At 51.3% G+C, this 23,809-nt stretch overlaps 8 protein-coding genes across 8 annotated transcripts; 4 read left to right on the top strand and 4 right to left on the bottom strand.

Annotated features, from left to right (window-relative positions):
- Nucleotides 1-254: 254 nt before the first annotated feature.
- Nucleotides 255-1,805, top strand: CTRU02_200369 (chromatin remodeling complex subunit; the record flags this gene model as incomplete). Its single annotated transcript, XM_036718372.1, has 4 exons — nt 255-917; nt 981-1,022; nt 1,116-1,536; nt 1,591-1,805. 4 exons carry the CDS (start codon nt 255-257, stop codon nt 1,803-1,805), a joined length of 1,341 nt encoding a protein of 446 aa, XP_036589372.1.
- A 226-nt stretch (nt 1,806-2,031) lies between these two features.
- Nucleotides 2,032-3,543, bottom strand: CTRU02_200370 (dihydroorotase; the record flags this gene model as incomplete). The annotated part of the gene is made up of 7 exons (XM_070203679.1): nt 2,032-2,436; nt 2,488-2,514; nt 2,574-2,616; nt 2,866-2,897; nt 2,956-3,121; nt 3,179-3,405; nt 3,466-3,543. The coding sequence occupies 7 exons, from the start codon at nt 3,541-3,543 to the stop codon at nt 2,032-2,034; spliced, it is 978 nt and encodes a 325-aa protein (XP_070062261.1).
- Nucleotides 3,544-4,712: 1,169 nt separating this feature from the next.
- On the top strand, nt 4,713-6,277 carry CTRU02_200371 (putative COP9 signalosome complex subunit 3; the record flags this gene model as incomplete). The annotated part of the gene is made up of 3 exons (XM_036718374.1): nt 4,713-4,862; nt 4,919-5,128; nt 5,183-6,277. The coding sequence occupies 3 exons, from the start codon at nt 4,713-4,715 to the stop codon at nt 6,275-6,277; spliced, it is 1,455 nt and encodes a 484-aa protein (XP_036589374.1).
- A 575-nt stretch (nt 6,278-6,852) lies between these two features.
- Nucleotides 6,853-8,864, bottom strand: CTRU02_200372 (putative replication factor-a protein 1; the record flags this gene model as incomplete). Its single annotated transcript, XM_036718375.1, has 4 exons — nt 6,853-6,949; nt 7,002-8,435; nt 8,495-8,749; nt 8,827-8,864. The coding sequence occupies 4 exons, from the start codon at nt 8,862-8,864 to the stop codon at nt 6,853-6,855; spliced, it is 1,824 nt and encodes a 607-aa protein (XP_036589375.1).
- Nucleotides 8,865-9,415: 551 nt separating this feature from the next.
- CTRU02_200373 (dienelactone hydrolase family protein) lies at nt 9,416-10,624 on the top strand (the record flags this gene model as incomplete). Its single annotated transcript, XM_036718376.1, has 4 exons — nt 9,416-9,608; nt 9,667-9,716; nt 9,782-10,475; nt 10,530-10,624. The coding sequence occupies 4 exons, from the start codon at nt 9,416-9,418 to the stop codon at nt 10,622-10,624; spliced, it is 1,032 nt and encodes a 343-aa protein (XP_036589376.1).
- A 222-nt stretch (nt 10,625-10,846) lies between these two features.
- On the bottom strand, nt 10,847-12,596 carry CTRU02_200374 (CFEM domain-containing protein; the record flags this gene model as incomplete). Its single annotated transcript, XM_070203680.1, has 8 exons — nt 10,847-11,175; nt 11,232-11,299; nt 11,365-11,750; nt 11,814-11,881; nt 11,940-11,976; nt 12,034-12,215; nt 12,297-12,432; nt 12,504-12,596. 8 exons carry the CDS (start codon nt 12,594-12,596, stop codon nt 10,847-10,849), a joined length of 1,299 nt encoding a protein of 432 aa, XP_070062262.1.
- A 1,026-nt stretch (nt 12,597-13,622) lies between these two features.
- On the bottom strand, nt 13,623-14,759 carry CTRU02_200375 (quinone oxidoreductase; the record flags this gene model as incomplete). Its single annotated transcript, XM_036718378.1, has 3 exons — nt 13,623-14,243; nt 14,334-14,695; nt 14,747-14,759. The coding sequence occupies 3 exons, from the start codon at nt 14,757-14,759 to the stop codon at nt 13,623-13,625; spliced, it is 996 nt and encodes a 331-aa protein (XP_036589378.1).
- Nucleotides 14,760-20,505: 5,746 nt separating this feature from the next.
- CTRU02_200376 (mmc protein) lies at nt 20,506-21,124 on the top strand (the record flags this gene model as incomplete). Its single annotated transcript, XM_036718379.1, has 3 exons — nt 20,506-20,658; nt 20,809-20,891; nt 20,944-21,124. The coding sequence occupies 3 exons, from the start codon at nt 20,506-20,508 to the stop codon at nt 21,122-21,124; spliced, it is 417 nt and encodes a 138-aa protein (XP_036589379.1).
- Between the last annotated feature and the right edge of the window lie 2,685 nt (nt 21,125-23,809).

Consider the following 23,809-nt stretch of genomic DNA (forward strand, 5'->3'; position numbering starts at 1 on the left):
TCTCAGCCTTTGGCAGCTTAATCCAAACTTGCTTCCGTTCTGCATACTGCAAAGAACATCAAAGTCGTCTTTGAGGGTGTGCCTGGGTACTCCAGAATTGCTACGGTCGACGGCATAATGAAAAAGTTGTGTTGGCTTCTTCCCCGTTTGTACGTTACCAGATTAGACACCTCCTTCCGTGCCCTATTCTGAATTATCTTCGTCTCGTTTTTCCCTCCTCATTACTTCTGCCTACTTCTTTACTCACACCCAAAATGGACTCGATCTTGAACAACTCGTCCTCCGATAAGTCGTGTTCGCCCCCGGGATCGAAGGCCTCCACGCGCGGTACCACGCCCGATTTTGACCTATTAACATCGGCTACGAGTGGAAACAGTGGAATACCGATTTGTAGCATGGAGACCCCAAACCTGCTCCAAGCAAAGGGCTACCGGTACCCCGGCGAGTTGCCTACCACAGCCTTTAGTCGATTCAATCAGTATCAGCATCACCAACAGCAACAACTCCCAATGAGACATATGCTCCTTAATGCCGGAGCACAACGCAACCAAAACACGCCGAACTGGCGGATGAGTATGAACATTGACACGGGTCAGAGCCAGAGCCATGGTCACTACCATACACTCAGCTCGACGAGCGGCAATGAAAGCATGGTTTTGGTATCTTCGGCAGCGCAATCTCGTCCTACAGATCCAGGTCGAGACAGAATGGGCATCGACACGACTGGATTCTTTGCCTACTGCCTTGATCGTGGAAATGGAAACTATACTAGGCTCGTTCCTGCCGATTCACTGCCACCCTTGGTGGGTATTCCGGCTGTGCAGCATGGGGCTGAGGGCATGCTTGTCCTGCCTGCACCCTGTGGACTAGAACACCAGAATCTAACTCGCGGCATCGTACAGCCAGTTGCTTTCAAGGTATGGTGATCCATTTCTTTCGTCACCAATCAAGCACCAGACCTTTGGCGCTGAACGTCTCAGACCCCCTCTTCATCACCGTCACCGGTATCTGATGCTCTTCAGGTAATGATACTCCGCCTTCCCCCTAGTTTATGTCTTCCACCCTACTATAACAACCATCGATGGCGATTCGAAAGCTAAGACCAAGTATCACAGAAGAGAATCGATCAAATCATAGCCGATTCCCCCGCTCCGCACAAGAAGCCCAAGATATACTGCGACAAGTGGGTTCATGAAGGCGTTTGCGCCTTCACGCAGCAAGGATGCAAATACAAGCACGAGATGCCTCTGGACAAGGCCACCCAACACTCTTTAGGACTGTTTCATGGGTTACCAACTTGGTGGAAGAAGCAGCAAGCTGAGCTGCAACGACAGCCACAACAACAGCAGCAAGAAGGAAGCAGTCTTGATACATTCCACGACAATAGGCTGCCACAGCGAGGAGTCTTGGCGTCACCGGTGAGCCCGGCGAGGGCATCTCAGTCTTGGAGACGGCTTGAGGACGTGAAGAAGCAAGGCAGGATGAACGCCACATCACCTGAAAGACATAATGGAGGTGGATATGGGACCTCTGCTGGTGAGTTTTTCGGCACATTGGTTCCGCAAGAGCCTTGACTGATGGATGTGATAGAGCAGATGACGTCTTATCAGCAGATCATAGACCCCCCCATCTCGCCGTGCGTCTGGGGCCCTATCGGTCCCCCGTCAAAGCAGACATCTGAACATGCACAGATGTACCACCGTGATCTGGATACCTTCAGCGCTGAGAGTCATTTTGTTTTGCAGAGCTCTACAGAGGACAGCACAAATGGAAGAGGTGCTGGCCCGCGATTCGACTCTGCCTGATGAAAAGATTGTTGAAGACGGTTAGATAGAAACGGGAGACGGTCAACAGGCAATGAGATATGAAGTATGATGGTAGAATGCGATGTTTGGCAAAGACACTGCTTTTTGTTGATTTGAGATACTGTATGCATTATAAGACACATGCACTAGCAATAAAGATTGCAATATCCTGGACGACATGTCCCCCTATATCTCCCGCTACCTCCGAGCTATCATCTTAATTCATCTACAACCAAGTGAGGCTCCAGGTGTCCTTGCCAGCACGGAAGGGAACAACCTGGATGCCCTCACCCTCAAATACCTGGTTGACGATGGCGCCGCCACGGGTAAGGCGGATGCGCTCCTTCTTTTGGTCCTCGAAGCCGCCGTAGAACTTGCGACCGTAGTGAGCAACGAAGCCCTCAAGGGCCTCTTGGGTGACCTCCTCATCCTTGATCTCGCCGCGGGCAACAGCCTCATCGAGGGCAGCGAGGAGGTACTGAACGGCATAGGGCTGGGTGAAGACACCGGCCGCGGCCTTGGAGGGACCCGACTTGGAAGTGATGGGATGGGGGGCAGAGTCCGTGCCAAGGAAGAACTTGCCCTTGCTGTTGACGACGGCGTTGAGAAGGGCCCGACGGTCATGGGGGAGCTGAGTGAGTGTCAAACGGTGTTATCTACGAGGCGGGAGGAACAAACGAACCTTGGCCACAGGTTTGCAGAAGTTCATCTATGCACGGTACTGTCAGTTTGGCCCGAATTGACAAGAGGCTTTGGAAAAAAACATACCGCGTCACCAACGACGTCATCGATAGTAATGAAGAGGTGGTGGCTATCGTCGTTAGTCTTCTTGATTCTTCAGAGGGGACTTGTAGTAGGTTTACCAGGTGATGGTGCCGGAAACATTAGGGCCACTCGAATGTTGTTAGTACAGTGATGAAGCTTTGATATACCCAAACTCACCAAGCCTTGACAGCCTCAACAGCCTCAGCGGTCGTGCAATGCTCGAGGACTAGAACGTTAGCGAATATTCTCCCTGCGCCATATCTAGCCTCACTTACTGATCCTCAGCTTAGGGTACTTGGCGTGGAGAGCCTTGAGGGTAGGGAGGAACTGAAAGAGTGTCATCATGTTTGATCCATGTCGGCACCGATCTAGGTCTTGTTTATACCTTTGACTCAGCGTTGAGGGTGGTGATGTCGCTTCCTGCGTGGGAGGGGCACTCCCCGTGAAGGCAAAGAATCAAGTCGACCTCTTCCATCGCCTTGAAGACCTCGTGGAAGGCATCGTAGTCCACAACACCAGCCGAGCTGTTGGTTGTGACACCGGCAGGGTAGCTTAACAAGTCTAATGTTAGTCGATGGCATCGTAGCATGCACTATAGGATTATTCACCTTTTCACTGCTGCAACTCCCGCCTTCTTGGCTTCCCTGATGACATCAGGAGTGATATCAGGATGGAGATACAGAGTCATCAGCAGCTTCACCTCATCGGGCCCCAAAGCTTCCTTGATGCGCGCAGAGTAGTCTTGTACCATTTGTACAGACGTCTGAGGAGGTACAGTGTTCGGCATGACCAGGGTGGAGTTTACACCACCGGACCGAATTGTAGGAGCGACAATCTGAACAATCAATCTCGTTGGCGCGTATGATCAAATGTCAAGGTTATTACGCTCACACACCTTCAACATGGCGCCATCACGCACATGGACGTGAGCGTCAAACGCCGCAGGAAGCTCAACGGTATCGGGGAGAACCATTTTACAATATTGATGTTTGCGTAGTCTGGTATATTGTTAGGGAATTGCAGGATAATATAGAGGAGAGGAGAGCCACGAGAAGAGTCTCGTGGTTCACACGAAGTCTCTAACTCTGTGGAGGTTGTTAGCTGAGTAGGATGAACTTCAATTGGCAATAAGTATATACTTAGTAAAGTTGGCGGCTGGTATTGGTATGATGCGGTTCCGCAATTCCTCTCGGTGTGTTTCTGCTCTGTGGGATACAGACAGATGAAAACAGAATTAGGCCTTGCAGCTCTCAAAATGTTTTTTGTTGGAGCATGGTGGGGGCGGGGTAACAGACCAGGTTCCCCAAGATTGGGATTCTACAATGAACGATGCTACAAGTCAACAGTGAAAATCTTAGTAATTTTTTACTCACTTTGAAGAGTTTTTCTGTAGCCTTGTAAAATCAAATAGAATGACTACATCAACTAGCCTATAGCAGACTTATAGAAGTCAACCTGCTAGATTTCCAACACACTAAGCTCGGTGTAGGAGGGGGAAGCGTCCCATAATTGCCCGGTAAGTGGGGCCTCACCTTGAGCAACCCACCTTTTCTCCCTTTACTGTGTTCACCGAATAGTGTAGGCAAATAACAAGGGAACTGGAGACACGATTCACCAGCTTATCCTTCAGTTTCGAGCAAAGGTGCTTGGCAATATTACAGTCAAATATGCAAAAAAGGATGCGAAAAGAGAAACGCTGGGAAGGTGATGACATACAGTAGATTAGCTAACTCTACCCCCCCAAAGCGGACGAGTGAACCCGATAACGCTGAGGGCCACCAATTATCCGATAACAAGGCGATTTGGAAAGCGCCGCCGCCGGATACGCCTCGCACGGACCACCATACCCCACTACAAGTGGCTCACCCAGCTACCTCATTGCTGTTGTGGGTGCCTTCAAGCTTCAGCGCAAGGCTGCCTACAGGTACGACGCTCTACATTGTAGTCACCTCGAACTGACAACCTCTTTGAAGCCACACGACACACGCCTTGCGACTTCCTGCCTCTCGTTCTCGAGAGAACAACCGTCTCAATAGCCGGTTTCTCTCGGCTGCTGCTCTCCGATTCGTGACAGCACGATCTCATTGCTTTCTCGTAGCATCTCGGATCTCGGTTTCGACAGGCGCTCAACACGAAGGCAAAATGGACGCCACTTTCCTCTCGTTTGAACACGAGCAATATGCGACGGACGAGATTTACGACAAGGCTGTCAAGAATCACATCGCAAAGATCTCAAGACTCTTTAAAGATCAAGGTTCTGCTGTCGTGGCCAATGCGCCGCAGCTTCTAGAGGTGCGATGGCACGTTCCCCGCCGTTGGTTGCTTGTTGTTGCTGAATGATGCCACAGATTGTCCACCCAACCAACCACTCGATCTCGCACCTGGCGATTCTTAACACATTGAAGCACTACGACGAAACTGCGCGTCCCATATCTCCCGATGCCTTCCGAGAGTACATACTCCGATTTCTATTGTCATTCGACCAAAGGCAAATACGCTACATCGGTGATGTCTTTTACGACTTGGTGAAGGATGTCGTGGAGTGCAAGTACTTTCCGGTATGGCCAAATCTTGTATTTTCTCTGGTTATAATGCTAATATTCGTTCTTCAGGCCCGTCAGGCAATTGAGATTGTTGCCATCGTACTGAGACGACTTGACCCCGATTCTGCCGTGCTCACTAGCATCCACACTGCTGTGATCAAACTGGCCTACGAGACCGATAATATTGACCAGGCGCTGCCCATTATCGAGAAGCCCTGGGTTTTTCTTCCCGGAATGAAGAACCAAAGCCAGCCAGCATACCTATGCGATAGGTCAGCTTCTCCCGCTGCCTACATTAATTCATCCACACACCTCACCCACCAACTCAACCGGGAGGATGTGATGCAGCACGAATATCTCACCGCTCAAATTTTCACTGCCAAGCTGAGATGGCTCGACGCATTCAAAGCATATCAAAGGATTATCACATGGCCAGCACGAGACGGGGCAACGAGCAAGATCATGACCGAGGCTCACAAGCGGTGGATTCTCACCGGACTTTTGAGCCTCGGCCAAACGCCAACACTGCCGAACCACATCAGCCCGGCTGCCACGAAGTCCTTTACGTCCCTTTCCAAGCCGTACGCGGACGTCGCCGCGCTGTTTTCGACCACCAACGCAGAACAGTTCAAAGCTGAGATTGACAAGGGCATCGAGACGTGGAACGCTGACCAAACTACGACCCTGCTCAAAGAGGTCGTGAAAGCGTACCAGCAGTGGCAAATTCTTGGTCTCGCTGATGTCTATCACAAGATCAGCGTTTCAGAAATACGTCAGAACACGCTCAGCGCCGAGACGGCTAGCAATCTCGAGACGGACCAGCAGGTTGAGGAACTCCTCCTAGAGATGATAAACAGCGGTATGCTCCAGGGAGTGCTAGAGACGAGTCTCGAAGGCGCCAAATGCCTCACATTCCTTCCCCGCGACCAAGAGATTGAGTACAATGAGTACCAGAGAAAGATTAAGGACGACGCTCGCATCCATACGCTCAACAAGTGGACGCAGACGAGCGACGCTCGCCTCGCCGCCTCAAAAGATTATGCCAAGCACATCATACGGGAACAGAAGCGACAGGACAAGGACGGCCAGTCTCAGAACGCGGAGCTCGGCTTCGACGCGTCGATTGAAGATGAGGATCTCATGACTGGGATCCAGCACCCTTAGATTAATGTTGGCCAGACTAAGCAGAAGATGGCCAAGACTATGGGCCTTTGAGATGTTTCGAGGCCATCAAGCGATGCATCCGCGCGCCTTTTTAACGAAGTAATGAAGGCATGGGAGTGAAATAAAGTTCTACATGAGTCGAGAGACCAGAGAGGGGTCGAGGGAGACAAAGCTAGCATGATGTTTGTTCTCGCTAGGGATTCAAGGGGCCATCACTTGAGAATAGTAGGCATTAGGCCGGCGTTACGAGAACAGGTTCACTTGGGGATTACATTGCTGCCGACAAGAGGCACCGCTCTACCACTTGCATCATACCAGGGCGGGCTCGGGTTTTCACAACTCGGAGGTTACAGAAAAGATAGTACAAATGGTATTCTCGTCCGCCATTAACTCTTCTTTTTCTTCTTGCTGTGCAAAACAATATTGTACTAACAAATGGGACCGCCGGGTCTCTTGCCTCGTAGCTCATCAAATTTCTATTCCCACGTTCTTTAAATCCCCATTTTCCCAGGCATTTTGGACTATTGACTACCACGCAATAACTCCTTCCATAACTTACACCAACAAAACTCTGCTCAGGAGCTGATGCTGAACTGCTTAATGAGCTCGGCAAGCTTGGCGCCCTCGGCCTTGAAGTCGATAGGGCTGGCGCTCATGACCTGGTAGCGTACTCTGCAAGAAGGTTAGCGTCGTGACATGTCGCAGTTGGTGAACAATCACATACCTCTGAGACTCGCCAAAGGTGTCCATTTTTGCGCGGCAGCGGAAATTCAGCTTACGGCAATTCGCCTCCTCGAACGCTTGAGCCGCTTTGGTCTCATCTTCTTCACGCAGAGCCATGAGTTCGTCGGCAGTCATTCCCATAACGATCCGACCAACATCGTCAAAACAGCTGAGCCACAGTTGGTTGGTGTGGTCGCAGACGTTGACAGACATGATGTAGCGGTATTCAGGCTTGGGGTGCGACACGTCACACTTCTCGCAGCGCCATGTGCCGTCGTTCATGTCGGTAACCTTCTTGTTGCAGCCTTCGTTCATACAAGCAGGGTAGGCAAAGTTGTCCTGCTTGATATAGACAATAGTAGCCTTCAAGTTGAAGTAGTCCTGTTGCTCCATGCCTAGGTTCTCCTCCTTTACTTGCAGGATAGATTTATCCTGGTCCTTACGGCCAGTGGCGTTGCCCATGCTGGCCATGTTGTTGTGAGTGTTGAAGGAGTCGTTGCGACCAGAAGAGTCGTACCATCCCTTCAGGCGGTGGGCCTCAGGAATATCGGGATCAACAGACATTGTGCCGGACGAGAGCAAGCTCAAGCTACGGCCACCAAAATCAGACACCTTGACACCCTTAAAGGCCACAACAGACTCTGGCCTGGCATCAAAGCTCGTCGCACTCTTACCCCAGATGGTGACACGAACGGAATAGTTAGTGTCGTCAACTAGGGTAAGCTCCCGCTTCTCATAAGGCTTGCCGGTTGACTTGGAAACGATTTGCGACACCTCTGCAACGTCCTTCAGAACGCCAATGACATCCACAGTTGCATCCTTCTCAACTTCTTGCAGCTCTTGGATGTTACAGAAGTTAAAACGCACCTGCGGCACGTTACTCTGGTCTTCGGCCTTCTCGATGAGGGTATCACGCTCAAAGGTGAGCTCATAGTCGTTCGGCAGGTTTGTGAACTGCTTCTTGGCAAGTTGGACCTTGCAGGGGCTGGAAATATAGTAAACGCTTCCCTGCTGAAGCAAGTCGTAGTATTGGTCAACCTGCTCGTTGAAGCCTGTGGCCTTGATCTCGCCACTCTCATCGAGAAGGTTCACACTAAAAAGCTTTCCCTCTCCACTAGGCTTATGCCATGTCCGAATATCCGACTTCTGGGTCACGCGAGCCTTTATAGTCCACTTGTGAGCGTAGGGAGAGATGGCTTCGATGGGGTAAATGTTGTTGCTTCCGTGCTGGCCGCTGGCTCCTCCAGCAGAGCGGGAGGGAATAGATTGCTGAGGCTTAGGCTTCGTCTCCTCTTGCTTGACGCCGTAGAAGTTCTGGCCACCAATTGTGGTATTGGCTGCTGGTGCTGCCTTGGCCTCAAAGGCTTGGGGCTCGCCAATCTTTTCGGGTGTGCCAAGGTTCTCGATGACCTCAAGGCCCAGGATAAGAAGGATACTGAGGACGGTCAGTCAAAATAATGACAAAACAGAGGAGATTAGAAGGGCAATGCGTACTTCTTTCCCTTGACAGAACTTGCCTGGTATTGTGTGATCCTCACAATACAGTTCCTGACTAGCTTGTTGTCGTGAACGACATGATTCACTTGGGTAGCCAGCATGCACTGGACATAGTTATGGACGTCGCTCAAGACGATGCGATATCTCTCAGCGCCGCCGCCTGCTTGCGCAGCTAAGGGCTTTATCTGCAGACACTGAAGGACAGGAACGGGGTATTTTGTACTGGCATTGTCGGGATCGTTGAAGATGACACTGCAAACACTCCGTTAGTATAGCGTCGACAGTCAGAAACAACAAACGCGAAGAAACGGGAAAAGAAGGGTAATTACTCCAAGGCGCCTTTCGTAATCTTAGATTCAGCATCCATTGTGAAGTTCAGTCGAAGTCGAGTGGTCTTGGACAGGTCTGTCGGCTGAAGTTGGGTTTGATTCTGAAGGTTGCTGCAAGTTTCTTCGCGAGATGCGGGAGGCAAAGACGCGTCGACGCGTTCACTTTAATGACCTTTCCACGCCCTGGGTTGATGGCGGGGTTCGTGCCTTAGGTAAGCTGGTCCCTGCACTTTTACACATGCCTGCGGGCGGCCCGTGTTGAGCTATGGGGAAGCAAATCCTAGGTACGTACTGCACCAGGCAGCTCTTCGCGGGGCAGCTCAGTGTACTCCGTACCAGCATCAAACTGAGACGTCATCCCTGGTGGGATACCAGCTACCTGTACACGTACGCTCCAGCGTTTCTTACCGCCCCAAAACGCTGTCCAAAGGGAGACAATTCGCTAGGTCGCCAATGTTTATCGCATCCTTTAGCTAGCCCTACTCTCCTGAACCGTCGTTCGCTCAACTTTCAATCTTTCCTCATTTTCTTGCAGCTCCACACCCTCTACCGTGCGAAGCACAGTTACCCCGAAGCCCCGCGCAACAAAATGACCCAGGTAGACGTCGCAACCAAAGCTCCCGAGAGCGATGCCGCTGAGACAGCTGGCGAGACTATCACCGAGCCCGTGACGGAGTCCACCTCCGCGGCCGACACCCCAGCTCAGTCCACCACCAGCCCGACTACTGCCACAGCAGGAGCAGGAGAGCACAGCGAGCACTGCGTGACTGACAGACCGACTCGTGAGTGCGCACAAGGTTTACTTGCGGTTCCATGTGCAATACTAACTTCTACCATTAGCTGCTGGCCAGTCCTCGAGCGGCGAGATCATTAAGATCAACGATGTTGACGTGAGTGGTTTCCTATCACTGTTACTGATATAGAGCGTTCTGGATCACAGGCTGACCTTGCGTAGGTCTACATCTCCAAGCCCGCCGATTACCCCCATGCGCCCGCTAGACTTCTTCTCCTTTTGACCGGCGGTACAGGCCTGAAGTCAACGAACAATCAAATTCAAGCCGACAAGTTCGCCAGTGAAGGCTTTTTGGTGGTCATGCCGGATCTTTTCAACGGCGACACGGCACCTAACTCGTCAACCATCGACAACAGCGAGGACACTGGCTCATTCCTGGACACTTTCAAACTCAAGATAGTCGAGACGGCTAAGAGCTTTCAGATTGACATGTGGCTGGCGCGACAGACGGAGGAAAAGGTCCTGCCTATTCTATACAGGGTCATTGACGGCTGCAAGGAGAAATTTAATGATGCCGTGAAGAACGGTGATGGCATCTACGCTGTTGGCTACTGTATCGGAGGACGATACATCTTGCACCTCGGATCTGAGAGGAGTGTGCCAGCAAGCGGTCAAGGATCTGCAGCTGATGCTGAAGCTGGTGAGATTAAGAAGGGCCCCTTAATCAAGGTCGGCGCGATAGCGCACGGCGCCTCGGTCATTCCAGACGATTTTCAGGGTATCAAGGTGCCAATATCGCTGGTCTGCGTTGAGAATGATCCCCTCTTCCCCGAGGAGGTTCGTACTCACGGCGAAGATGTCATGTCCAAGGCGAACTTGGAGCATGAGGTGCAAGTTTATCCCGGCGTGCCTCACGGTAAGACATTCCTTCTAATAACATATTGATGGTTTTAAAAACTGACAGGAACAGGCTTTGCTGTTGTTGGTGATTATCAGGACGCATCAATCAAGGATGCTCAGGCTACGGCATACGAACAAATGCTCAAGTGGATCAAGGAGCATTAAAGAGTTGATCCGGATAATTGTATTTTGAGTACTTTAGCCCATGCCTTTGTTATGACAGTTCAACTCGCTGCCTATGATGAACACAGTTTTCGGATGGACCTTTGCCAGTTTAATGGGGTATTTAACGCCAATACTACGTAGATTTCTAGCCCTACTCGGACCCTGAAATGTCAATCAAAATATACAAATCGCAAGCACCTTGGCTCGACCACCATCTACTAATCATACAGGTGTGCCCGCATCACTCGCAAAACTTGAATGTCCACGACTTGTGCAGGCTGTCGTAGAGCTGCCGCAACTCTTGTCGGCGAGAGCTGTTGTAGCGCCGGGGGAGTTGACGGCTACCCTCATTTCGAGGGAACGGTCGTCAAATATCCGCTGGGAAGCCGAGCCTCCACTGCCACTGCCGGCTCTCCTCGACATATTAGCTGTAACGCCCCTGATCTGGCGCGAACCCTGTCGCATGAGAGCCCACACGTTGGGCATACATGCCACCACGATACCAGTGCAGATTTCAATACACGACCAGATGATTGTTCCGCGCGCGTCAGCTATACAGAATTGTCAGCAGGCGTCATCTTGGCAATACCAGTTGTCGAATACGCACCGGTGGCATTTGAGGATGTCGCGAAGTACACTAAGCTGCGGACTCGTATAATGCTCACTGCCGTGAGGCTAGGGTTTTGGTTAGCATCTCAGTCACTGGAAAATAGAAATCTAATTTCAACCGGGATACTCACAAAATACCAACACCGAACATTGCCATAATGCCAATCTTTTTCCTGAATTCCAGTTTCAAACTGTACAATTGTGTCAAGGGAAGCAGAAGCATCGCGACGTCTAGAGCGATGTTCATTCCACCGTGCGTCAAACCCATCTTGTTGAGATCAAGGACGACACCGCGAGGTTCTTTATCACGCCAACCCTCCCAAATGAGCCATGTTGGATTTCTTTGGACGAAACTAAGGATAATGAAGATGAAACCAACGATGAGGTTGTAGGCTAGTGTCAGCCAGACCGTGATCCTAAAGGTGTGATCTGGGAATATCTTGAGGAAGAAAAAGAGGATAGAGGCCTTGACGATCGCGAGGACGAAGATATAGTCGGTCTGGACGATCAAGAGGTACTGTCCGAGGTCAGAATCAAATCCCCCACAACTACTCAAAGAGAGGGGAAGTGTGGTGCTTACCCTAAGAAAATGTGTGATTTGGGATTCGTTCAAGGCCCATATATCCAGTCCCAGTCCCTGCGGGATCACTAGAGCTACTCGTTAGACCCAACTCGCAGTTAGATAATATGTCGTTGTAAGGCTCACTGTATTGGACGAGAACCACAAACGGGATCAAAAAGGCCTAGTCTAAAGTTAGTAGCGCCTTATCGCCGTTGCAAATTCTTGTCCACGAACGTACATAGGCAATAACAAGTAAGGTATCATCAGTCCCCCATGGAGCGATTCTAAGGGTCTTGACGACGATTCGTAGCACGAAGAAGACAGTCGCTAATACAAACAAAGCAAGACTGGTCGCCCGCGCCTCATTGCGGTGGTCTGCCATGGGCATGCCGCATACTGTTCTTGTAATGTTAAGGAAATCTGGAAACCAAATAGTCAGTCGTTTGCAACGGACTTTTTGAACCTGAAGGGAAGCGAAGGTTAGAATGACAAAAGACCTACTCAAGGATTCTATTACAGTGCATGCTTGCTTGGCACACCCGCCAACCACATTGTTGAAGCCCTCATCGACACAAAGCTGTGCCTGTGTCTTGGCGGCATATTCAGGTTGCTGTAATGCTTGAGCAAAACAGATCATCTGCAAAGCTCACTGTTAGCCTTGCCCATTATCAAGGAGAGCAGTTCATTCTGCTTCTGACAACCACTAACACCGCATTGTGGAGCGTCTGCTAGGGATTGACCTGCCACAGGCCCTAACAGACACGATGCGCCAACGAAAACCAGCAGTCGGAAAGCCAACATTGCGTAGCTTCTCTGACGGCGGAAAAGAGCAACGCCAACAAAGAGGAGTGTGACCCCTTGGGAGGGCAGCGACGACGGGTCAGCTTGGTTTTATTTCCTCTCGAATGTATGACGGAATAGACCGCTCAGGAGAAGAAAGGGAGAACAATTCCCCTCCTTTCTCTTGCCCCCTTCTCTTGGACTTGAATTGACGACGGCAGTTGGTCTTCAGAAAACCACAAAGACAACGATAGGCTTAATCAGTCCTCCCAGGTCGCGGTCTAAGCTAGGCTGAACATTAGCGGGGTCGACCGTGCTCCCCATTCGTCACTTGTCACGCTCTGAAGCGCATAGCATCGTCTTCCACAGACTGACCAATCGTGCTTTGATAGTAATGACCAAACATAGTGCATTAATTCCCAGCTGTATAGGTGATGGCGAATGCAATAGAATACCTCGCCACGTCTTGGAATGTCTCACATCGTGCCAAATCTCGCCCGCAACCAGAACAATAGCCAGGCGAGACAGAGCATTCCAGGAGCTTTACAGATCGGGGGATTGGATCTGCCTTGAACAGTCACACACGCGAGAAACAAAAGCCCGCGAGCGGACAGCCCCAAAACTCTAAAAAGCCTTCAGCCAAACTAAACCTCCACAGTCGGCCATAGACTCTCTGGTGACAGGCTAGAGGAGGAAATTGCCCAAACCAAGTCAGGTTACCTTTGCGGGAACTTTGTGTCCAATCACGGAAAAATTCAATTCCAATATGGGGATCGGTCAAACTTGCCTTTGTCCATGGTGATAAGAACTCAGGAGGCCAGGAGAAGTAGGGGCCGATGAGGAAGCCAGCTCGGAAAGCAACATTTTGTTCGGTGGCAATGAAGGCCGCTTAGCAACAAAACTTTGGCTCATAGGTGAGCGGGAGACGGTCAGCCTCTCAAGATATTGCTGGGAGGATACAACTATACGAAGCATCAACACTTAGATATGAGGATTCTTGGCGTGTCTCTTCAACAGCTGAACTAAGTCATCAGCCTCATCGGTTATTTAAGCGACTGTACAGATAATCTTGCCCGAGTTCTTGTTCGCTTCCAACAGCCCGTGTGCCTTCTGAATCTCCTCCCAAGGAAGTACCGTATCAATGACGACCTTCAGCTTGCCCGTCTTGAAGTGCGGTACGTATTCTTCCAGGCGGTCCCTCAGCTTGCCCTGATACTCCACGTCTCTGCTCCGTAGAGTGCTGCCCTCAAGCCTGATGCGCTTGTACAGCAACGGCCCAATGTTGGCGTTCTCAATCTGCGGTCCACCGAGTAGGCCAAGCAACACGATTCTGGCATCCCGTGCGGCAACGTCGAGGTTCTTCTGGAAGTATCCACCACCCACAAAGTCCACAATCAGGTCTACTCCCTTGCCGCCCGTCGCCTCCTTGATCTTCTCGGCCCAGTCCTCCTCCTTGTAGTTGAAGGCAGCCGTGGCGCCAATTTCATTAACAACTAGGTCGCACTTCTCCTTGGACCCCGCTGTTGCGTAAACGGCAGAAGCGCCCGCATCTTTAGAGAGTTGAATGCCTGCAATAGAAACACCAGAGGCGCCAGCGTGCCAGAGAACAGACTTGCCCTTTGAGAACTCGCCCACGAGGAAAAGAGCTTGCGTCGCCGTTATCCAGGTCTGAATTATGCATTAGTTCACCATACACATGCGCCGTGGCAGATGTTGCAGAGGGGGAGAACAAGAAAGGCACGGCGGTAGTCCACTCACCTCTGGGATGCCAGCAGCCTGCTCCCACGACAAGAAATCAGGCTTGTGCAGCAGCATCTTGCTGTTGACGGCAATATACTCGGCATATGCACCTCCATATGCAAGACCAAAGACCTCGTCGCCTTCCTTGAAGTTACCATGGTCGCTGCCGCCAAAGGACTCAATTGTCCCGCTGAACTCTACACCAAGCGTCTTAGGTGCCTGAGGTGGGAGCGGGTAATTGCCCAGACGTTGAATCTGGTCCATACGATTGATGCCAAAAGCCTTGATCTTGACGAGAGCCTCACCATTTCCAGGTGCCGGCTTCGGCGTATCAGCGTTGATGAAGAGGTTCTCCTTCGGGCCCTTGCCGTCTTTGATATCTGTTGGATTTGTAAGCTGATGAGCCATGAATTTGTGCTGAAATAGCCTACCAACTGCTCTCATTTTGTACGTATTTTTATTGCGTGCGAATAAAAGATTGTATGAGAACCCTGAAGGAGACAATCGGATGATTGTATGTTTCTGAGATTTTGAAAGCGAGTCTTCGTCATGTAGTCGCTATGACGCCGAAGTTACCGTTCCCCTCAATGACGTTCAGTTCCACTGACTAATCCACTCGGGCGCACCGCCAGGTGTGGTTCCGTATCGCACGGCGTCTGCCCCGATATTCCCGCGCCGTGCCCGCTCGCAAGCGGAAGACCCTCTGATCTAAAATGACCATGGACGATCGCCATTCAGCCCTATCCGAAATGCTCAACCAGGGGTTGATATGACAAAACACCCACAATTTATACACAGTTTAGAACGAACTTGGCAAGCTACGGTGCCGAAACGGATAGGATAGGCGTGCTGGCTCTGTGACGCTTTTGTTGATGTGTCCTTGTCGGTTGGCCCACAGCTGCCACTTTCCGGTCATCCAATCAATTTTTTTGACAGACTACAGAGACTATCAGGGCTAGCTTTGGCGAGTACCGATGCTTCGGTCGGTAAGCCATTGTGTTGGTGGATGTGGCCGGATAGACACTTTCCTGGCCAGACTGCCCAGTCTCATAAAATCTTAAATGGTATCCTCACACAGATGTTGGTTTTGCGTCTTCTCGGGTACGTCTCGAAGTTGTCTTCATTGGTGCGTTCCACTCTTTAATAGCAATAAATAGACTGAGCCCACAACGGATCGATCGCAGCACTTACTACGAAACTGCCCCGGCAGTGAACTTTCACAGAGCTTCGGGTCAGCCAAGCAGACTCCGGACAAGAGCAAACAGTTACCAAGATGCAGAATGTGACGCCAAGCTCGCTGCTTCTGTATGATTCTTGGAAACTGGACATAGCTCATCCTTGACATCGGTGTTCCGCATTATCACGTTGTTATCATCGCGACGGAATTCGAAATGTGGAAAGACTGCGGACATCAGTATGGCAGCTCACTATTCGGAAGCGGTTCTACGAATGAAGCAAGCAGTATCTGCGATTGCAGGTTTGACTCAAACTGTAACCTGGCATATGGCGTCTTCGCTCCCCGCTGCCTAATGAGTCGCCTCAAAAAACCATCACATTTATCAGCTCACTGTTGGACAGGGACGTGAACTCCGAAGGGGCGGGGTAACGATTGCCAGATCTTTCCATCTGCAGCAGAGTCTAGACCACGCGCGCTACGTGGCCGGCCCTGTAAACCGAGATATTGTCGGTTCTACCCCAGAGGTGGCTTGTTGCCAAGAGAGGCACCCGCAAACTGGGCTATCAGATAACAACCCGTCCGAATGGGGCAGATAATATTGACTGGAGATGTGGCCTATGGGGAAGGTCGTCATTATCAATTTCGGCATGCCGGAAAAGTGCAGAATCATTTCGGAGACTGGGCAACCAGTGGGGCCAAAAAAACGAGGCAAAAAGAATAACGAAAAAAAAAAAACGAGGATAACATCAATTTGGGGCGTCAATACTCGTAACAACAAAATATCAATGACGCGATACCTATGGATGACGGCGCGTCTTTATGCCTGGTCAACGAGATTACTCCAGGCTGTTGTCCTCATGGACATCCTAAAGCGGAAGGAACTAGCCAAGCATCTGCAGCTGCAGGTACAATCCCATCTCACATTTCGGCCCATATGCGAGGCGGCAAAGTCGAAGGAAGAGTGGAGGAGGGGTGGAAAGATGACAATCGGTCAATAGTTTCCCTGACTTGTCAAAGATCTGGGTACTGTGGAAATGAGATGATGACAAGGAGATGGTGCGACCCCTCCCCCTTCCGAGGGGGCTAAGTCGTCTTGCTGCACAGACCATCATCGCCATCATCAATACATGTCGCTAGGAGGCGACCCGTAACGGCCTTCTAGGCCGTCGGTGATGATGACTTGGTCAATAGCGCTTCTTTGGCTCGCTGTTCGGGAAAACCGGCCCTGTTTGTCTGTGTTGAAAGCTTTAAGCCGCGGCGCAGTACTAGCAACAGACATGTGGCTTTCTAAGCTTCCCTAAGATAGAGATGGACAACTGGGTAACGCTTCCATCTAACAGCTCATTCAGGCCATCGCCAATGGTCAACGCCTTGTTCTTCTCTAATCAGTTAACCGGACCCTATGTGTGCCGTCGTCAGGCATGTTCGTATGGGCTTTCAGAAGCGTTTTATTTAGCGTCCAGTGTTCCCTGGCATTTGTTTTGCAGGAGGGGGTTATGGCATTTCAGAAGAAGGTGACCAAGTTCACACAAGAGCAATCATTTGGCGCTGAGGTGGCCCGATATGGAAGCCCCGATGATGTCGTTGACCTACCTCATTTAGGGTCCGTGGACAGGTGCGTGCATGTTACCACTCGACAACGTGGCACTGGATCTCGATGCCGATGTTAGCAAGTTCGGTTGATCAACATGATTACCCCCGAGCGATAACCGTATACTGGTCTCCGCCTTTTGTATCCGCTGAATGCAAGGACGTTAATTCAAACTGTTGGCTACCAAAACTCTGGAATGGAATTAGGGCCCAGCAGGCAGCCCTCGACTCATGTTGAGTAGTAGGGAACTTGAAGCTGCGACAACGGTTGGCGTCAGGGCACCCGGTGCTGTTCGGCTGCTCCCCTGCGCTGACGAGACTCTGACATGTTCGCTCGTGGTAACAACCTGGAGTGACCCTGGTACAACAGCCCCTGGTTCATTGGAGTGGTGAGTGGCTGAATGCTTCATGGCACATGCAACGCCAGTCGCCCAATGTTCTGGCTCCGAGTCTGTCGTTCGTCCGATAGTTGGGCCTATCGTTCTCGAGTAAAAGGGTCTAGACACGGAAGGTTCATCCGAATACTGACGCATCCGGTATTCAATCCGACGCTTGGCCCTTTCCATTGGGACTTCTGGGGCCGCCGAGTATGAGTTAGGTTGGCGTTCGGTAGGGGGCATTTGTTAGGTTCAGAGAGAGCTGCCAAAGTCATCTAGAACAACAATCCGAACAGTGAGACGCGAAGAACGGCATTTTCCTTAAGAGAGGAGGGCGTCTCACTAACGACAGGCTTTAGGTTGAACGGACATAAATACTTGATAGGGAATGCTGAAGCCATTGTGGGATGTCGGGAAATTGACATAAGAGAAAGAACAGGCTTTAGGCAGACTTAGGTACGGATACGTATCGCTACAGATCCAGTTGGCGCATAATACTGCGTCGAGAGCAGGTGAAAGATGGGGTTCGAGCCCCCCTGACCTTGACTCGGCTGCGGCATATTTTTCCGGCCCAGGGGCCTGAGGCCAACCGTTCCTGGCCCAGCCTGCCACCTCGGATTAATAGCGGCTAGTTTTTTCTCCAAATCAGGCAAGAATCCATTCTGGGTCAGGACGTACACCCAATCAGAAGGTTTGATCGTATTTTCCCCTGAGTGATTACCCTGTCGCCGCCTTACTCTCCTATTGTCTCCATTGACTCCAGTTTCTTCTCCCCTCATTACCCTGAGCCCAGACTCGCCAATGGTAGCATTCGTAACTTGGAGTTACAATTGCAATTGCAACTATGCTGTGTCGTCAGCTAACCCCTCGTCTCTCTTCCGTGCACTTTAAGGCTTGTGAAGAGCGGAGCTGAGGTACAACACGAATAACAGCCCTACTTACTTACTTGGGAGCTGCATGGTTCAGGGACGATAGTCTCATCAACGGGTTTCACGCCATGCGAACGGACAAAGGTCGTGGCGCTTGTGGCTTGCCACTGTCCAGCCAATCTATGAGCATGTCTACCGGCCTTGTACCGTCTGGCGGCAGCCTCAAGTCTAATCTCGAATAGGTTCAGCATACAAGCCGCGGCTTTCGATAAGGTAGTTTCTAGCCGCCACGAGGTGTCTCTGCTTTGGGACTTGTTGCTGGCTAGGTTTTGTCTCGGCCTCTTTATTTTTGGCCTATTCAACCAGAACCATGCCATGGCATAGTGCACAGCTTGTTCAGTCGATGCCTGCACCCAGCGCTGGAATTTTGTTGACGGCTGCGCTGCGGTACCTGCATTAGTGTAATACCTGGTACCTGATTGACATGACGCAGTCCAGTCAGCAGCCAGTGGCGGTCGCAGCAAGTCAGAAATACAGCTGCAATCACTGGCTGGATGGGGATAGAAACCATGATAGGTGTGTCTGAGGCATCGTAGGCTACGAATAGCAAGACAGGGGATGCGGCAGCGCATCCTGCAGTCAAATCAAAGATACGAACGGCAAAGCTGACAGACAGAGAGCGGTCTGGATTCTCACATTATGGCTGCACGTCAAGCAAGCAACCCCCCCACAGCTGGATTGACAACGGAACCAGCATGTCAGGACGAGCATTGGCGTTGCGTACGTACGTCCATTGGCAGTCTGGATGTTTATTGACGACCGACCCCACCAAAATCATCCAAGCTTACCTCTGTTTCCTTGGGTGGACTCATATCAACTCATCTCGCTCGACCGACCTCCTTGCAGATTTGGGTTGGCTTCCATGGCCCGCGGGAACAGGTTGGATTAGAGACAGGAACCAGTTTCCAAATGGGAAATTTCTGGTTCTTTTGGTTACCGAAAGCTGACCGAAAGCAAAGGCGAATACGGTCAGCGAACTGAGGAACTACGATTCATGAGGCACAACAAGCATTTGAGAGAGCAGTTACTTCGCCTCTTACTCTGCTGAGTCTACTGTATGTCTCTGCTTCTGTTTGTCATACTAAGATTCCAAGTGGTCAATGGGGCCCAAGTGGAGAGGATGGGCAAATGATTCTTAGTCCATCTCTCCATGGTCTCTCCCCTTTCCAAGCATGTGTTCTACACCTGGTCGCGCACCCCCCTTGATCTTATCCTGAACCCCCCACAAGAGGAAATGGTACGTACCCCGCTCCTTTAAGCTAGCCTACCATGCTTAGCCGACTTCTCTTCTCTCTGCACAACCACGCACCAAAAAAGTCAACCACACCACCCACTCGCTCTATCACTCCCGGTTTCCGCACCCTTGGCTAAGGGGGCGCCAATCGCTCTAGTTTCGTCGGCCCAGTCCAGTCAAGCCAATTCCCCGTTGCCAAAGCCACAACCAAAGAAAAAAAAAATAGCAGCCAGGACGACGACAGAGAAGCCCGACCCACCCCCTTTCCCGTCCGTCCACCTAACATCCACCACCGCAGTCCTCCTTTCGTGTTCACTCCCCTGGCCGCCAAAGTTCGCTCGGATGGCTTGAATCTGATTTGCTCAAAGTAAAATAAGCTGGTCTGTGAAAAACAACAGAGAACAGGAAAACTGGGTCCCCTGTAAGTCTATGGGTAGCGCCTCTCTTAGCAGGGGACCAGGGGCCAGGCGGCGTGTGCCCTTCTCGCCCTCCCAGTCCAGCTCCTCTTCTCATCTCCAGAAGCAGGAGATCCAAAGTGAGATGCTCCACTCCCATCATGGCCGGGCAAAGGTACCACTGTACAGCGAAACGTTGCCGCGAGGAAAGGTAGCACACATGCTGGTGCCCATCCACAGTCCACACTAAGATAGCCTGCCACCCCAGTCCAGTCCCCATGTCGTGTTGCGTCCATCTCTGTATATAAGTCCATTTCCTCCAGGCCTTCCTGAGTCTTGTTCTCTTTCTCTCCTCACCCACACACTCACTCAACCATACCGACCCAGACTTTTTAGTCGCTTTCATTCGTTAACCAACTACCTAATCATCAACAACCCGCAACTACAACTCTTCGAGTTTTAATACCAAAAACCCCCAAACCGTCAAAATGAAGTTCTCCGCTGCTGCCCTTGTCCTCGCCGCCGGCGCCATGGCCTCCAAGAACGTCACCTACGTCACTGAGGTCGTCTCTTCCTACACCACCTACTGCCCTGGTCCCACTGTCATCACCCACGCTGACAAGACCTACACCATCACCAAGGTACGTCGAGAACCTCTAGAGGGACAGAGGGAGCTTGATCGGGATCCTCCGCCGGGAGAAGGGCCAGAACGCCCGCTTTCGGCTCCGGCAACCTCCTCTGCCCGAGAAAACAACCGGCTATAAGCAGCATCCAGCTAACAGACTTCGCAGGCTACCACCCTGACCATCACTGACTGCCCCTGCACTGTCACCAAGCCCGTCATCACCTCCTCCGTGGTCAAGTGCGATTCCTGGTTCGCTTTGTCTAAAACTATCACACGAGAATCTCATGGCTAACCACGTTGGCAGCGTCCCTACCAAGAACGCCACCATCCCCGTCGTTACTCCCTCCATCAGCAAGACCGCCACCGGTGGCCTCACCCCCACCAAGCCCATCTCGGTCCCCACCGCTGGTGCCGGCAAGGCGGCTGCCCTCTCCGGCGCCGGTCTGGCTGGTGTCCTCGGTCTTGCCGCTTTCGTCCTCTAAATCAACAACTGTCACGTCTCGCCATCCACGTCTCCCCCTACGCATGTACGATGATATCTTGATATCCGTGGGGAGCCTACGCCACTTAATGACTGGAGAGCGGTTGTGAAATCCATCAGTTGGATGGTTTTTTGTTTCTTTGGACGAAAGGAGTTTGGGAAATAGAGCTTGGGAGTCAAAAAGAGAGGAGCGAAAGACACACTCCACGCGACCACGGAAAAATACCCGGTACATTATTACAGCTGCAACTGCGCGCTTGGGGACTCTTTTGGCCAGGCTTTTTGCAGCAGTTTGTCAATACTGCCAGCTTCTTGTACTTGCTTTACCACCAACAAACGGTTTTGTCTCGGGTGTTTGAAGAGGCCCCGTTTTTCCACACTCATTGAGGATTTGTAACCAAATCTTTGTGTGTGCGGTCTATACCAGAAAAAGAGGCTTTTTCTTGGGGGGCTTAATGGGAATATAATACGATCACGATAGGTTTTCTGCTGTCCTCTCCTTCTCCCTCGCGGCGGAAATCTGTTGACACGTCTTTCTCAATATCGATTATATTCTTCTCCCGGAAAGGCATTCTTCGCTGCTCGCTGTGCTCGTCTGCCGTACCAAAAAAAAACCCAGTACCATATCTCTATTCGTGTATATCACTTGATCATGTCGATATCTTATACTGCAGACGAGCATAGAAAGACCAAGATCTTTTTTCAGTAGGAAAAAATTTGGCTGGATGTTTTATGGTCTCTTGACAAATCTTACCAATGTTTCCAGATACGTAGAATACAAACATTGCGGGGAGGCCAGTTTTGGTCCGGCACCTCTACAAACGTACCTGCGTCAATTTTTCCTGTCCAAAATGAAAATCGCGTTCCATTAGACTATTGCCTGTCTTGTCTGACGACATCGGAGATAGCACCACTTGTTTTCTATATTTAGTGAATGTTCTGGACTCATTTGTTTGCGTGTCGTCGTATAGCTGGCACTAAATGACTGACGTATGCCCACCTGTAGCTCACGATCGGCCGGACCCCGCGGGCATGTTGAGCAGCGTGCGCAGTGATTTTCAAAGTCAGAGCAAAATAGAAGCGATGAGCCATGGAAATCTTGGCTTTCCCGTTTCCTCCTTCCAAGTGTCTGTTCAGGGGGATATGTTTCTAGATTTAGAGCGAGATGTTTCCTTGTCGTCTAAAGGCGTGCAAAAGCATCGGACGAAAGGCGGATGGTGGTTTGAGACCAGACGCCACACAACGTGCGTGCCGTACATCGAACCGCGATGCTCTGAGCGCAGTCATGGTCACCGTAAGACACGAAAATACCAAACAAAACAGAGGGGTGGGAAGACGGGGTGTTCAAGCCATTGACGCCGACGCCTTGTGTGTGTGTATGTGTGTGTGTGTGTGTGTGTGTGTGTGTGTGTGTGTGTGTGCGCGATGCCATGTCTACAATTTCCAGAGGTTGCATCGATAAGAGGGGAAACCCAGTATTCGGCCGTCTCATTTCGCTTGCGCCGGGTGTTTCTCCAAGGGACGCAATCCCGTTCGTGCACTTTCTTCTCCCCCAGGGGCGCAGCGGACCTGCATGTCAACAGGCAGTGTAGATAGACAGACACGGCATGCGAGATGATATGAGATGAACAGCAGCACAACACAGCCTGTTCGGTTCGGGTGGCCTGAAAGCTGCAGCCGCCGTCGCCTCCCCTCCACCATGTCTGGCTGGACTGACCGCCAGTTCCAGGCAAGGTAAGCTGTCGTTGGAGTATTATTACCAGTTAAGGTTGTTTGTCCTGCTTGCTTAACTCTATCGATTACCCTTCCCTACATTACTACGTAGGTAGGGGGTGCTGCTGCTGTACCTGCATTTTGCAGCGCTGGGGCGGGTGTGCTGGAAAGTGGCCGAAAGCCTCGGATTGGTCGGGAAATCTCAGATGGGTGAGTGGGTACCACGGTATTAGGCGCTTGAGCCGGATGGTCGGCCACCCACTGAACAATGTAGAACAATGGGCTGGTTCGCTGAGCCAGCCGGAGACCCTTCTATCCAAGCATAATACCAAGAACGGGCTCCAAAGAAGGGTAGAGAGAGACATGGGCGCGATTCACGACAGTAGAGATAAGACAACGAGATTGCGTTCCCGCGGACAAGTGCTACAAACACGCCCACCCCTCCCCTTCTCCCACGTCGGCCTATCAGGTAATTATTCCTCACTTGTAACGGCGACGCCTTTTTCCTAATTCTCTCAATACCGGCAACATCCCCGCAGCACACTGGATGCAGCAAGATGCGAAGCGAGATTAGCAACCTGTCTAGGCCTCGTCACGCCGATCATCATTAATTTGGGGTTTACGAAAAGAGGTGATCAAACAATCGGATTGATCTGGGGTCACAGTGAACAAAAGGTGGGAATGGCCAGGCCAGTGAACCTGGCAGCCAAGGATAAGGGTGGATTGCCAAATTGCCTTGGCGCTGGGGGGGTCTTGGGCCCTTACAGTTGCAATTGAGTGGTTTTCTGGTAAGAGTTTACCACTGTTCTCGTTCGCGCCTTGTTATTTTCTAGGGGACCCCAGGCATTAGGTGGGCAGGCAGACAGCCCTGCGGAAGAGGATGGGGGCTGGAGCGGCCAGACCTGCGATGCTGGTCCGCCGCCGGACCCGGGTGTGGGCAATATTTGTGCCGGTAAGCCGCTGGCTGGAGTCA

The sequence above is a fragment of the Colletotrichum truncatum genome (assembly GCF_014235925.2).
Source record: "Colletotrichum truncatum strain CMES1059 chromosome Unknown Contig_0001, whole genome shotgun sequence".
NCBI classification, from domain to species: Eukaryota; Fungi; Ascomycota; class Sordariomycetes; order Glomerellales; family Glomerellaceae; genus Colletotrichum; species Colletotrichum truncatum.